This window comes from Balaenoptera musculus, chromosome X (genome assembly GCF_009873245.2).
Source record: "Balaenoptera musculus isolate JJ_BM4_2016_0621 chromosome X, mBalMus1.pri.v3, whole genome shotgun sequence".
NCBI classification, from domain to species: Eukaryota; Metazoa; Chordata; class Mammalia; order Artiodactyla; family Balaenopteridae; genus Balaenoptera; species Balaenoptera musculus.
In genome coordinates this window covers 56682260-56696175 of record NC_045806.1, presented here as the reverse complement: position 1 = coordinate 56696175, position 13916 = coordinate 56682260, and the positions used below count along the sequence as shown (strand labels likewise).

The 13916-nt window shown below is 39.8% G+C and overlaps 1 protein-coding gene across 1 annotated transcript in view; it reads right to left on the bottom strand.

The window, feature by feature from the left end:
• Positions 1-13916, bottom strand: part of KIF4A (kinesin family member 4A) — a 126713-nt gene that overhangs the window by 63011 nt on the left and 49786 nt on the right. Inside the window, exons 7-9 of the mRNA XM_036839578.1 lie at positions 13406-13522; positions 12594-12769; positions 6526-6587 (exon numbers count right to left, since the gene is read on the bottom strand). Coding sequence (XP_036695473.1) covers positions 6526-6587; positions 12594-12769; positions 13406-13522 — 355 coding nt within the window. The remainder of the gene's footprint in view (positions 1-6525; positions 6588-12593; positions 12770-13405; positions 13523-13916) is intronic.

Genomic DNA, 13916 nt, shown 5'->3' with positions numbered 1-13916 from the left:
TGGGCACCACAGAAATACAAAGCATCATAAGAGACTACTACAAGCAACTTTATGCCAATAAAATGGACAACCTGGAAGAAACGGACAAATTCTTAGAAAGGTATAACCTTCTGAGACTGAACCAGGAAGAAATAGAAAATATGAACAGACCAATCACAAGTAATGAAATTGAAACTGTGATTAAAAATCTTCCAAGAAACAAAAGTCTAGGACCAGATGGCTTCACAGGTGAATTCTATCAAACATTTAGAGAAGCGCTAACAGCTACCCTTCTCAAACTCTTTGAAAAAACTGCAGAGGAAGGAAGACGCCCAAACTCATTCTATGAGGCCACCAACAGCCTGATACCAAAACCAGACAAAGATACTACAAAAAAAGAAAATTACAGACCAATATCACTGATGAAGATAGATGTAAAAATCCTCAACAAAATACTAGCAAACTGAATCCAACAACACAATAAAAGGATCATATATCATGATCAAGTGGGATTTATCCCAGGAATGCAAGGATTCTTCAATATACCAAATCAATCAATGTGATACACCATATTAACAAATTGAAGAATAAAAACCATTTGATCATCTCAATAGATGCAGAAAAAGCTTTTGACAAAATTCAACACCCATTTATCATTAAAACTCTCCAGAGAGTGGGCCTAGAGGGAACTTACCTCAACATAATAAAGGCCATATACGACAAACCCACAGCAAACATCATTCTCAATGCTGAAAAACTGAAAGCATTTCCTCTAAGATCAGGAACAAGACAAGGATGTCCACTCTCACCACTATTATTCAACATAGTATTGGAAGTCCTAGCCATGGCAATCAGAGAAGAAAAAGAAAAAAAAGGAATACAAATTGGAAAAGAAGAAGTAAAACTGTCAGTGTTTGCAGATGACATGATACTATACATAGAGTACCCTAAAGATGCCACCAGAAAACTACTAGAGCTAATCAATGAATTTGGTAAAGTTGCAGGATATAAAATTAATGCACAGAAATCCCTTGCATTCCTATACACTAACAACGAAAGATCAGAAAGAGAAATTAAGGAAACAACCCCATTCACCATTGCAACAAAAAGAATAAAATACCTAGGAATAAACCTACCTAAGGTGGTAAAAGACCTGTACTCAGAAAACTATAAGACACTGATGAAAGAAATTAAAGATGACACAAACAGATGGAGAGATATACCATGTTCTTGGATTGGAAGAATCAATATTGTGAAAATGACTATACTACCCAAAGCAATCTACAGATTCAATGCAATCCCTATCAAACTACCACTGGCATTTCTCACAGAACTAGAACAAAAAATTTCACAATTTGTACGGAAACACAAAAGACCCCGAATAGCCAAAGAATTCTTGAGGGAAAAAAACTGGAGCTGGAGGAATCAGACTCCCTGACTTCAGACTATACTACAAAGCTACAGTAATCAAGACAATATGGTACTGGCATAAAAACAGAAATACAGATCAATGGAACAGGATAGAAAGCCCAGTGATAAACCCATGCACCTATGGTCAACTAATCTATGACAAAGGAGGCAAGGATACACAATGGAGAAAAGACAGTCTCTTCAGTAAGTGGTGCTGGGAAAAGTGGACAGCTACATGTAAAAGAATGAAATTAGAACACTCCCTAACACCATACACAAAAATAAACTCAAAGTGGATTAAAGACCTAAATGTAAGACCTGACACTAAAACCCTTAGATGAAAACACAGGAAGAACAACACTCTTTGACATAAATCACAGCAAGATCTTTTTTGACCCACTTCCTACAGTAATGAAAATAAAAACAAAAACAAACAAACGGGGCCTAATGAAACTTAAAAGCTTTTGCACAGCAAAGGAAACTATAAACGAGACAAAAAGACAACCCTCAGAATGGGAGAAAATATTTGTGAATGAATCAATGGACAAAGGATTAATCTCCAAAATATAAAAACAGCTCATGAAGCTCAATATTAAAAAAACTAACAACCCAATCAAAAAATGGGCAGAAGACCTAAGTAGGCATTTCTCCAAAGAAGACATACAGATGGCCAAGAGGCACATGAAAAGCTGCTCAACATCACTAATCATTAGAGAAATGCAAATCAAAATTACAATGAGGTAACACCTCACACCAGTTAGAATGGGCATTATCAGAAAATCTACAAACAACAAATGCTGGAAAGGGGGTGGAGAAACGGGAACCCTCTTGCACTGTTGGTGGGGATGTAAACTGATGCCGCCACAATGGAGAACAGTAATGGAGGTTCCTTAAAAAACTAAAAATAGAATTACCATATGATCCAGCAATCTCACTACTGGGCATATACCCAGAGAAAACCATAATTCAAAAAGATACATGCACCCCAATGTTCATTGCAGCACTATTTACAATAGCCAGGTCATGGAAGCAACCTAAATGCCCATCGACAGATGAATGGATAAAGAAGATGTGGCACATATATAAAATGGAATATTACTCAGCCATAAAAAGGAATGACATTGGGTCACTTGTAGAGACGTGGATGGACCTAGAGACTGTCATACAGAGTGAAGTAAGTCAGAAAGAGAAAAACAAATATCGTATATTAACGCATATATGTGGAATCTAGAAAAATGGTACAGATGAACCGGTTTGCAAGGCAGAAATAGAGACACAGATGTGGAGAACAGACTTATGGACACCAAGGGGGGAAAACCACAGAGGGGTGGGGATGGTGGTGTGCTGAATTGGGCGATTGGGATTGACATGTATACACTGATGTGTATAAAATTGATGACTAATAAGAACCTGCTGTTTAAAAACAATAAATACAATAAAATTTAAAAAATATTGTGGTAAAAAGCATAACATAAAATTTACCATCTCAACCAGTAAATTTTAAGTGTACAGTTCAACACTGTTAAGTATATTTACATTGTTGTGCAATGGATCTCCAAAAGTTTTTCACCTTGTAAAACTGAAATTCCATACCCATTATACAACAACTCTCCACACACCCCCCCAGTCTATTATTTTAGTTTTCTGCCACTGCTTTTATTCATAGAATGCTCTTTACCTTCACCTATGTGCACACAGAAGTTTGCTTATATTTTCTCCTAGTTCTCTTGTAGGTTTTTTCTTTCTTAAAAATTGTGGGGGGCTTCCCTGGTGGCGCAGTGGTTGAGAATCTGCCTGCCAATGCAGGGGACACGGGTTCGAGCCCTGGTCTGGGAGGATCCCACATGCCGCGGAGCAACTCGGCCCGTGAGCCACAACTACTGAGCCTGCGCGTCTGGAGCCTGTGCTCGGCAACGAGAGGCCGCGATGGTGAGAGGCCCGCGCACGGCGATGAAGAGTGGCCCCCGCACTGCAATGAAGAGTGGCCCCCGCTTGCCACAACTAGAGAAAGCCCTCGCACAGAAACGAAGACCCAACACAGCCATACATACATACATAAATAAAAAGAATGTAAGCAGACAAGAATAGCATTAAAAAAAATAATTAAAAAAAAAAAAATTGTGGGGACTTCCCTGTTGGTGCAGTGGTTAAGAATCTGCCTGCCAATGCAGGGCACATGGGTTTGATCCCTGGTCTAGGAAGATTCCCACGTGCTGCGGAGGAACTAAGCCTGTGCACCACAACTACTGAGCCTGTGCTCTAGAGCCCATGAGCCACAACTACTGAGCCCGCATGCCACAACAACTGAAGCCCGCGCGCCTAGAGCCCGTGCTCCACAACAAGAGAAGCCACCGCAATGAGAAGCCCACGCAACGCAATGAAGAGTAGCCCCCGCTTGCCGCAACTAGAGAAAGCCCGCATGCAGCAGTGAAGACCCAATGCAGGGAAAAATAAATAAATAAATTTATATTTAAAAAATTGTGGTAAAAAACATAACATAAAACTTACCGTCTTAACCATTTTTAAGTGTACAGTTGAGTAGCATTAAGTATATTTACATTGCTGTGAAACAGATCTCCAGAACTTTTTCATCTTGTAAAACTCAAATTATATACCCATTAAATAACAACTCCCTTTTTCCCCCTTCCCTGGCCCCTGGTAACCACCACGCTAGTTTCCATTTCTATGAATTCAAGTACTTGAAATTCCTTATATAAGTGGAATCATACAGTATTTGTCTTTTTGTGACTGGCTTATTTCACTTACATAACGCCCTCAAGTTTCATTCATGTTGTAGCATGTGATAGGATTTCCTTCCTTTTTAAGGCTGAATAATATTCTGTTGTATGTATATACCACATTTTATTTATCCATTCATCCACTGATGGACATCTGTATTGCTTCTGCTTCTTAGGTACTTTTTATCTTATTTATTTATTTATTTAGTTTTTATAGAATATAGGAAGGTGTTTAAGCCCTTCCTACATTCTTTTCTTTTAATAAATTTATTTATTTATTTTTTATTTATTTTTGGCTCCGTTGGGTCTTCATTGCTGCATGCGGGCTTTCTTTAGTTGCAGCGAGCGGGGGCTACTCTTCATTGCGGTGTGCAGGCTTCTCATTGTGGTGGCTTCTCTTGTGGAGCACGGGCTCTAGGCGCACAGGCTTCAGTAGTTGCAGCATGCAGGCTCAGTAGTTGTGGCTCGCAGGCTCTACAGCACAGGCACAGTCGTTGTGGCGCACGGGCGTTGCTCCACGGCATGTGGGATCTTCCTAGACCAGGGCACAAACCCATGTGCCCTGCATTGGCAGGCGGATTCTTAACTACTGTGCCACCAGGGAAGCCGTTAGCTACTTTAAATAAAACCTTTATTTACTTATTTGGCTGCATTGGGCCTTAGTTGTGGCATGCGGGATCTTTCGTTGTGGCACATGGGCTCTTTGTTTTGGTGTGCGGGCTTGTCTCTGTTTGAGGCATGTGGGCTCCAGAGTGCGGGGGCTCAGCAGCTGCTGCGCGCGGGCTCTCTAGCTGTGGCACGCAGGCTCTAGAGTGTGCGGGCTTAGTTGCCCCACAGCATGTGGGATCTTAGTTCCCCAACCAGCAATCGAACCCACGTCTCCTGCATTGGAAAGTAGATTCTTAACCAATGTACCACCAGGGAAATCCCTCTTAGCTATTATGAATAGTGATGTTATGAACATGGGTATGCAAATATCTCTTTGAGACCCTGTTTTCAATTCTTTTGGATATATACCCAGAAGTGGGATTGCTGGATCACATGGTAGTTCTATTTTTAATTTTCTGAGGAACCTCCATACTGTTTTCCATAGCAGTTACACCATTTTACAATCCTTTCAACAGTGCACAAAGGTTCTAATTTCTCCACATCCTCCTCATATCCTTCCCAACATTTGTTATTTTTTGTTATTTTTTTTTTGATAGTAGTCATCCTGACAGGTGTATGGTGATATCTCATTTTGGTTTTCATTTGCATTTCTCTGCTCTGAGTATATCTTTTTGTAAAACTCTGACTCTTAGACCATGATAATGTTTCACATACCCTTCATATACCCAAAATATAAACAAACAATTAAAACTAACCAAGCAAGATGTAGTGGGAACCCACAATGGAATACAAACAGTAACTCTGGGAAACAATATCTTGCCTGGATACTCTAAGCCTAAAGACAAAAGAATTATACATATATGATGTAATCTAGTTCCTAAAAGTGTTTCTCACAGGGGTATGGGCTAGCAATTCCAAAATTACTTTATGTGTATACTAGAACTCAACAAGTAAGTAAATAGAATGCAGATAGTGAGAGCTGGTTTTTCACTGCTGGAGAAAGAAGTTATAAATAAGGAGAGTGGGAGGATTAGAATAAACCCTGTAGTGTTGGACTGGAATCAGAGGTATCAGTCTAAAATCATGGTTTTTAATATATACACAGTTAGATAGACATAAAAATATAGATATATGTGTGGGTTACTCTACATACAGATATTTCCTAGCTCTACTCACTGAGAGGGCCTAGAAGTAATGACTTCTCAGTAACAATGAGCACACCTAGCACCCAGGTCTGGTTTCTAAACACCATTTTCCAATTAAAAAAAAACAACCCAGGGCTCCTTGGACATATGGTTGATTCCAGAATTGGGGCAGGGAAAATAGAAGACAGGTGTGGAACATCTGGTAGAAATGCTTAAAAACTTGATAGCGTGTTAAAGAATACAAGAGCCACCCTGAAGGAGCTCCTAGTGGACAAAGCAGAAACAACAAATAAAACAAGCAATGGATGTTAATTGGATGTTAATGCATAGAATAAAATAAATACCCATGAGTCTATATGGCTATAAATATATAATCAAATAAATAAATGGTGGGAGGGGAGAGGCAGCTCTTCCTCATAGTAGAATTCCAATTAATAAATTTCTGAGGCCAGAACCCATGCTCTTTCTATTATACCAGGTTGTCTCAAAGCTAACTAGCTAGTCCTAAGTTGATAGCAAGTTTGTTAAGTTCCCTACCTTGACACCAAGTGCTACCAGAAACTTTAGAATATCAGGGGAAAACAATCATAAGGAGAAAAAGGCTCTGTTAGAATATACACTTAAAATTAGTCTATGACTCTTACTTTATAGATCCAGGCAGGGTACCTCCATGGGCTTGCAGCAACAAGACCTGTAGCTGTTGTACCTGGAAAAGGCAAAGAAAAATAGTCAGCTAGTTACCAATCAAAAGTTACTTATCCCTTATCAGCAAAATTACAATGATTAGTAGTAGGGTAATTTTACTTGATACCTATGAAATCTAAGGCATATCTTAGGTATTACAGAAAGCAACATGGTTGATGATTTAATGATAAAAGGACAATCAGCATTACATGAATAACTAGTACTTAGAAGATGAGTTGTCTCTTTTACCTAAGCATCTTCATGAGTTTTTATTGAGAATCTATTTTTTTAAATTTATTTTTATTATTATTATTTTAAAAAATATTTATTTATTTATTTTGGCTGCGCCAGGTCTTAGCTGCGGCACACGGGATCTTCGCTGTGGCATGTTCAGTTGCGGCAGGCCGACTTCTTACTTGTGGCATGCACGTGGGATCTAGTTCCCCGACCAGGGATCGAACCCAGGCCCCTGCATTGGGAGCGCAGAGTCTTACCCACTGGACCACCAGGGAAGTTCCAGAGAACCTACTTTTTTAAAAAAATCAAACTTAGGGACTTCCCTGGGGGCGCAGTGGTTAAGAATCTGCCTGCCAGTGCAGGGGCCACGGGTTCGAGCCCTGGTCCAGGAGGATCCCACATGCCACGGAGCAGCTAAGTCTGTGCACCACAACTACTGAGCCTGTGCTCGAGAGCCTGCAAGCCACAACTACTGAGCCTGCATGCCACAACTACGGAAACCCACGCACCTAGAGTCCATGCTCTGCAACAAGAGAAGCCACTGTGATGAGAAGCCTGTGTGCCACAACGAAGAGTAGCCCCTGCTCACTGCAACTAGAGAAAGCCCGCGCGCAGCAACGAAGACCCAACACAGCCAAAAATAAATAAATAAATAAATAACTTAATTAATTAATTAAAAAATCAAACTTAGCACTGGGCTATGCAATGTGGGGGGGGGACACAAGAATAAACTCTTGTGGTTTATTATCCAGTTTACAATCTAGTTGATGAAGACAAGACTAAGGCCTGAAAAAGTAGGAAATAACACAAGACAGAAGATGCTAGTCATCAAGTATAGTTAAGTACTTTAGGGTTCTGAGAAGAAGCAAATTAATGAAATCCCAAAATAGTCCAAAGGAGGCTTCGTGGAGACGGATCTTAAACCAGAGTGAATGTGCAATCAACCTCTCCATTCCCTCTTAAGATAAAAGAGGAGCTGTTCTGCTTGAGCTTTGGATCCCAACTCTTCTTGCCTTCTGATAAATCCTATGCTAGGGACTTCCCTGGTGGTCCAGTGGTTAAGACTCCATGCTCCCATTGCAAGGGGCCCAGGTTCAATTCCTGGTCAGGGAACTAGATCCCACATGCCACAACTAAAAGCCTGAATGCCGCAACTAAAATATTGCGCGTGTCGCAACTAAGACCCGGTGCAGCCAAATAAATAAATTAATTAATTAATTAATTTAAAAAAATCTTATTCTATTTGTTATCCGTTCTCTCTTCTATATCTTTGACTTCTCCCTTTTTACAGAATCCTTCCTACTAAGATTAAAACATGTTCAAGTCTCTCCCATCTTAAAACAAAACAAAACAAAACAAAATAAAAGCACCTTTCCCAGTCCCACTTCCTATCTCTTTTGCCCAATTTCTCTCCTTCACAAAGTTTGACAGAATAGTCTACACCCACTGCCTCCATTTCCTTTTGCTCTTCTCTCACTTGCTCTTTAACCTATTCTAACCTGATTTGTGCCCACAACATTCCGCTGAAATAACTCTTGATAATGTCACCAATGATCGGCATGTCACTACATCCCATGGGCATTTTTCAGTCTTCATTTTATTTGACTGTTTGGTAGCATTTGGGTTACCAGACGCCACGCTTTCTTGCTTTTCCTTCTATCCTTCAAGCTGATCTTCTAAGTCTTAGTTCATCTTTGCTCCAATTGTCCTTTAAATGATAAAGTTCCTCAAAGCTCACTCACTTTCTATTCTCTCCTTAAAGTCTCACCTCTGACTATGGTTTCAATTACCATCTATAAACTGGTGACTCCCAAATTTATCTCAAACACAGATCTTTCTGAATTTAGAACCCTTTTTTTAATGCAATAACACTAGTATTTTACATTTATTATCACATCATTATTTCCAAAGCATGACTACACATGTGATTTCATTTGGTCCACATAGATTTCTAAAGCATTTACAGGGAACAAGGCTGTTTGACAGGGAGAAACTGGTATTTTATCTCCATTTTATGAAAAGGAGCCTTCAGGCAGAAAGCTTAGGGGGGATTTGCTGGCCATCAGTGAAGGAACTGCTGGTAGGGGGGCGCTGTTCCCTCCAATCCAGTTATCTCTCCCTTGCAACCTGCAAGTAAGGCTTATCAGAGTTACTATACCACTGTAGGGAGAAGAGCTTTCTCTGTTCCTTGATAAGCCGCTACTGCTCCATCTTGGAAAGACAGTGGGAAAAGTCAAGGGCAGGATATCAGGAGACCTGGTTCCTCCATCAGCCTGCCCTGAACCACCTATATTCATTTCTTAGACCCCAGTGTCTTAAAATGGGAATAAAGATATCTGCTGTGTTCACTGGCTTATTATGATGATAAATTAAATAATGAATATAAAAGGGTTTTTTCTGAACCATAATCATATATGAATGTCAAGGTGAGACAGGAAATCTGAAAGGAAGGGAGCTTCTTTGAGGCCTGAGTCTAGCCCCTGGAGCCAGACACTACGCAAGATGGTTTAGACATAATATCCTGTTTAATCCTCAAATCAGCCCAGGGAGCTGAGTATTACTATTATTAGATCCCCTTAGATTTTTTGAATTTAGAACCTTTATATTCAAATATCTACTTAATATTTCTGCCTAGTTGTCTGCTATCCCAAACCTGGTCCTTCTCCAGTATACTCTAGGTCAGTGAATATGCAGTTTCACATGCCAGAAAGCTGGGTGTCATACCCTCACCCCCTTATCTAATCCACTGGTCACTTCTTTCTATCACTTTCTAAGCCACCATTTCTCTCTCTGGACCACTGCAGTAACTTCTTAAGTGGTTTCTATGAGTCTACTTTTGCTCCACTATAATCCATTTCCACACAGCAGTCATACCATTTTTTAAAAGTGGAAATGATCAATGTTGCCACCTTGCTTAAAATCATTTTTAACATAGTACATGAGGCCTTGATCAGGCCTCTGCTTCTTCTCTAGTCTCAGACTGGAACACCCTTTCCTTGCTCTCTCCACTCTAGCCACACTGGCATTCTGAGTTCTTCAAATGCACTGTATTCCTAACTCAAGATCTTTGCAGACATGCTATATGCCTGGCACTGTTCTAAGTGCTTTACATGTATTAACTCATTTAACCCTCACAAAAACCCTATGAAGCAGGTACTATTATTATTTCCATTTTACAGATAGGGAAACTGAGGTACAGAGAACTTGCCCCGGGTAAATAGCTAGTGAGGTATAGAGGCAGGATTTGAACCCAGGCAGCCTGGCTGCAGTGTCAATGCTGTTTCCCATCATACTTTGCTACACATGCTATTTCTTCTTCCTGGAATCCCCTTCTTTCTTTTCTGCATAGGTGATTCCTACTCAGTCCCTCAGATCTCAGCTCAAATGTAGTTACTTCAGGGAAGCCTTCTCAGATTAGATATTTAACAGAAGATCCTGTTCCATACTTTCACAGTGCCCTATAGCACACTATCCCAGTTTATAATGATATGTTAGTATGATTGTGTGTTTAATGTTTGTCTCCCCCACTAGGCAATAAATTCCATGAACGCAGAAACTGTGTCTGCTTTGCTTAACAGTGTATCCCAGCACAGTACCTGGCACATTAACAGTGTTCAATAAATATTTATTGTTGGAATGGATGAACAAATAAATGACCAGGAAAAAGAGCATTTTTGGCAATAGGAATACACATGAAAGAAAATAGAGGAGCAGGACTGAATAAGGAATTTTACAATTGAGATGATTCTGTGAACAGGTAAATTACTTATATTTTCTATAGTGAACCCTAGGAGGGAAGGAAATAAAGGAGGATAAGGGGAAGGAAGACAACAGATTGAATGAATGGTAATAATTATCACTGAGGAGGAAGGCCAGAGACGGAGTGAACACTAGACAGTTGGGAAACACTAGATTCCCATTGGGAAGAATGCTACACCAAGAAAACCTGACCCCCCCAAAGGGGTCAACCCAACCACCTGCCCTCTCAGCTCCTCTGCCAGAGCTACTGAGCTGCTGCACAGTCATACCGATACCACCACAAATTCATGTTCCTAGTCAGCTACTTCTTCCATTTCCGTGATTTTGAGCCTTCTGTGGTTACCTCAGTCCCTCTACCCTATCATCATCTGCTTGCTTGCTCTTAGAAGATGACCTTGCTTCCTACTTCACTGAAAAGATAAAGATTGTCAGGATGATAATTGCTCAATTTCCCTTCTTCTTCCTCTAAATTAGTGTCATTGTATTCTTCCTATCCTAACCTCTTTTCTTCTAGTCTTGGGGGCAAGTATCCCCTCTACTGTCTAAAGCAAAGCCCTCTTTATTTGTGCTCAGGATCTCAACTAAGAGATGACCCCTTATCAACTCATCCCTATTCTCAGTTTTAGTCTCTCCCAACTGGTTCTTTCACATGTTCAAGTCTCTTCCATATTTTAAAAACAAACAGATTTACATCCCTTGACCCTTGACTACCAGCTATTGTCTTCTTTCATCTTGCCTTCTTGAAAGAAGAGCCTAACAACTTCCTCCACTTCCTTATCTAGCATTCACTGTCCATCCCATAGCAATCTGCTCCTATCATTCCCCTGACCCTCTTCTCACTGCAGTCATCAATAGCCTCCTTGTTGATTAAAAAAAGAAAATCAATGGACACTTTTCAACCCTTATCTTACTTTACACTTCTTTATAAATTTATACTTTCAGTAGCCCTCCTTGTAACTTTCTTCTCTTGTCTTCCATGAACCACTGATTTTCTTCCTGCCTGTTTGCTCCTTCTTCATCTCTCTTGTCTTTTACTCCTTTCCCCCTTCCTTAAATGCTGCTGTTACCCCTGAGTTCTGTCTAGGCTTCTTCTCTCTTCTTGTCCATTTGCTCATTCAGCAAATATTGAGGAAGTGCCTTTAACACGCCGGGCACTCTTTGATCTCATCCACTCCATAACTTCAGATACCATCTAAATGCTGATGACTCTCAAATCTGTATCTTCAGTTCAGACCTCTCTACATTAAACCCACATACCCAGCCACGTTTGAACAACTCTACTTAGATGTCCCACAAGCCCTTCAAATTCAAAATGCCCAAAACTGAATTTCATCATTTCCATTTCCCTACCTGACCCCGTTTTTCCTCCTATATTCCCTGACTCAATGATTATTACTACCACTTATTCAGTTGTCCAAGCAAGAAACCTGGGAATCAACTTTGATTCTCCCTACCTACCCTTCCACGTCACATGTGTCACCACATTTATAAGCCCTATACATTCTACCTCCTTGTCTTTTGTTTCTAATTTGTCCCCCTTTCTTCATCTCTATCGGTACTGTCTTTAGTTCAGGCCATAGTTCTCACCTGAGTTATTATAATACCCTAATTTATTTTCTTACTTCTAGTCATACCCACCTCTAATCCACTTTCTATATACTTGCTAGCGTAATCTCATTTCAACATGTTACCCTCTTACTTAAATCTTTCAGTGGCCCCTTACAGCTTTCAGGTTGAATTCCAAATCCTTTAACAAGTCATATAAGGACCTTCGGGATCTGACACCTGCCTACCTCTCTTGCCTCATCTCTCACTGCTCACTTCTTTATCAGTGAAATCTCCAGTGCCACTCCCTAATCTTAAATATGACCAAAAACCTGTTAATAGGAGTTACTTTAAGATTTCCCCAAACTAACATAATGCTTAACCAACATCTCTAAACTTCTGGTAGAGAAGAAGCTGAGAAATAGGAGCTCTATCATTCCACTCACACACTTGTAATTTTTCCCATCAAATGTCAAGTTCCTTCTACCTGTTGCTTCAGACGATTAAGTTCAGCTCTCTGGGGATCAATATTAACAACAGGTTTGTTCTTGATTTTTCTTGCTCTGTCAGCATAGCGAAGAGTATTTAATGTTTCCTCTAGATTGGAGTCAGCAGGACTCACACAGGCTATCATAAGAGTGTGGCTATTACCTCCTAGAGAATCTGAAAAAGAACAAGGGAAGGAAATGAAATCAAACAAGTAGGATGCAAGCAAAACTGTCCATTTGGGTTGGTGACTTCAATCTCAGAGCTGTAAGAAAAAAAGTCTTAAGTATCTACAAGTTTCCTATTGTGTCAATATAAAAACATTAAGATTTCTGTTGTATAAAATGATATAGTTTAGAATCCTATTGCATGTGTCCTCGTTCTTAAGAGAGACTGTGACTTCAGTAGTTAATCAGGTTAAAACAAAAAAAAACTTACTGGGCCAAGGAAGTTAGGAGTCACTATTAGGATTAAAATTTCTTAGGATTGCCCCCTCTAGGTAGATCTTAACTCCTTAGGGAATTCTGCTTATCAGCAGTAATAAAGGCAGTAACTAAGTTCATTTTCAGGTACAAAGTACTAAGTACAGTTGACACGCTACATACAGATTTTTTTGCTCTCAAAGCCATATATGAAGACATTTTTTCCATTACCTTAGAAGCCTGCTTGCCAACAGGTCTCTCTCCTGTTTATCAACTAGACAGCTCTGTATGTAATAGTCCAAAAATCTGGCTTTTTACCTGTTCTATCTTTGCTTTCTCAGCACTATCATTCTGAGTTACTCTCTTATTCTTAGAGGCACTTTGGGCTTACCTTGAAGCAGTCGAGTCAACTTGGAATCTCTGTAGGGCACAAAGCCACCCTTTTTGTCATCTCCAAGAGCACTGATTACATTTCCCAAGCATAGGAGGCCTCGGTTAATATTAATACCTAATAGCAGGAAACAAAATTTAAATTGCTTGGTAACATATACCCATGTTACCTGGGTAACATCTAACATATACCTATCCTGAGAAAGAGATAAGAAATAAAAACCCTATAGAAATATTACATCAGCAATCTTCAAGAAACCTCTTAATCTTGTTCACTTTTCTGAGAGTGCCTCTTTTTTTTTTCAAACAGAAAGCTTTATAGAAATGAAAAACAACAGTATTTAAAAATCTTTAGTGTTCTTATCAGATATTCTTATGCTCTTTGGGAAACAGGCCATATTTTTCCTAGGTGGTATGGGTAGAAATGGGAATAAACATAATGCTGGTAGAAGTTGGTGATATCCACTCTGATATTTTACTTTCTTTCCATCTCTTCCTCTTTCAAACAGTTG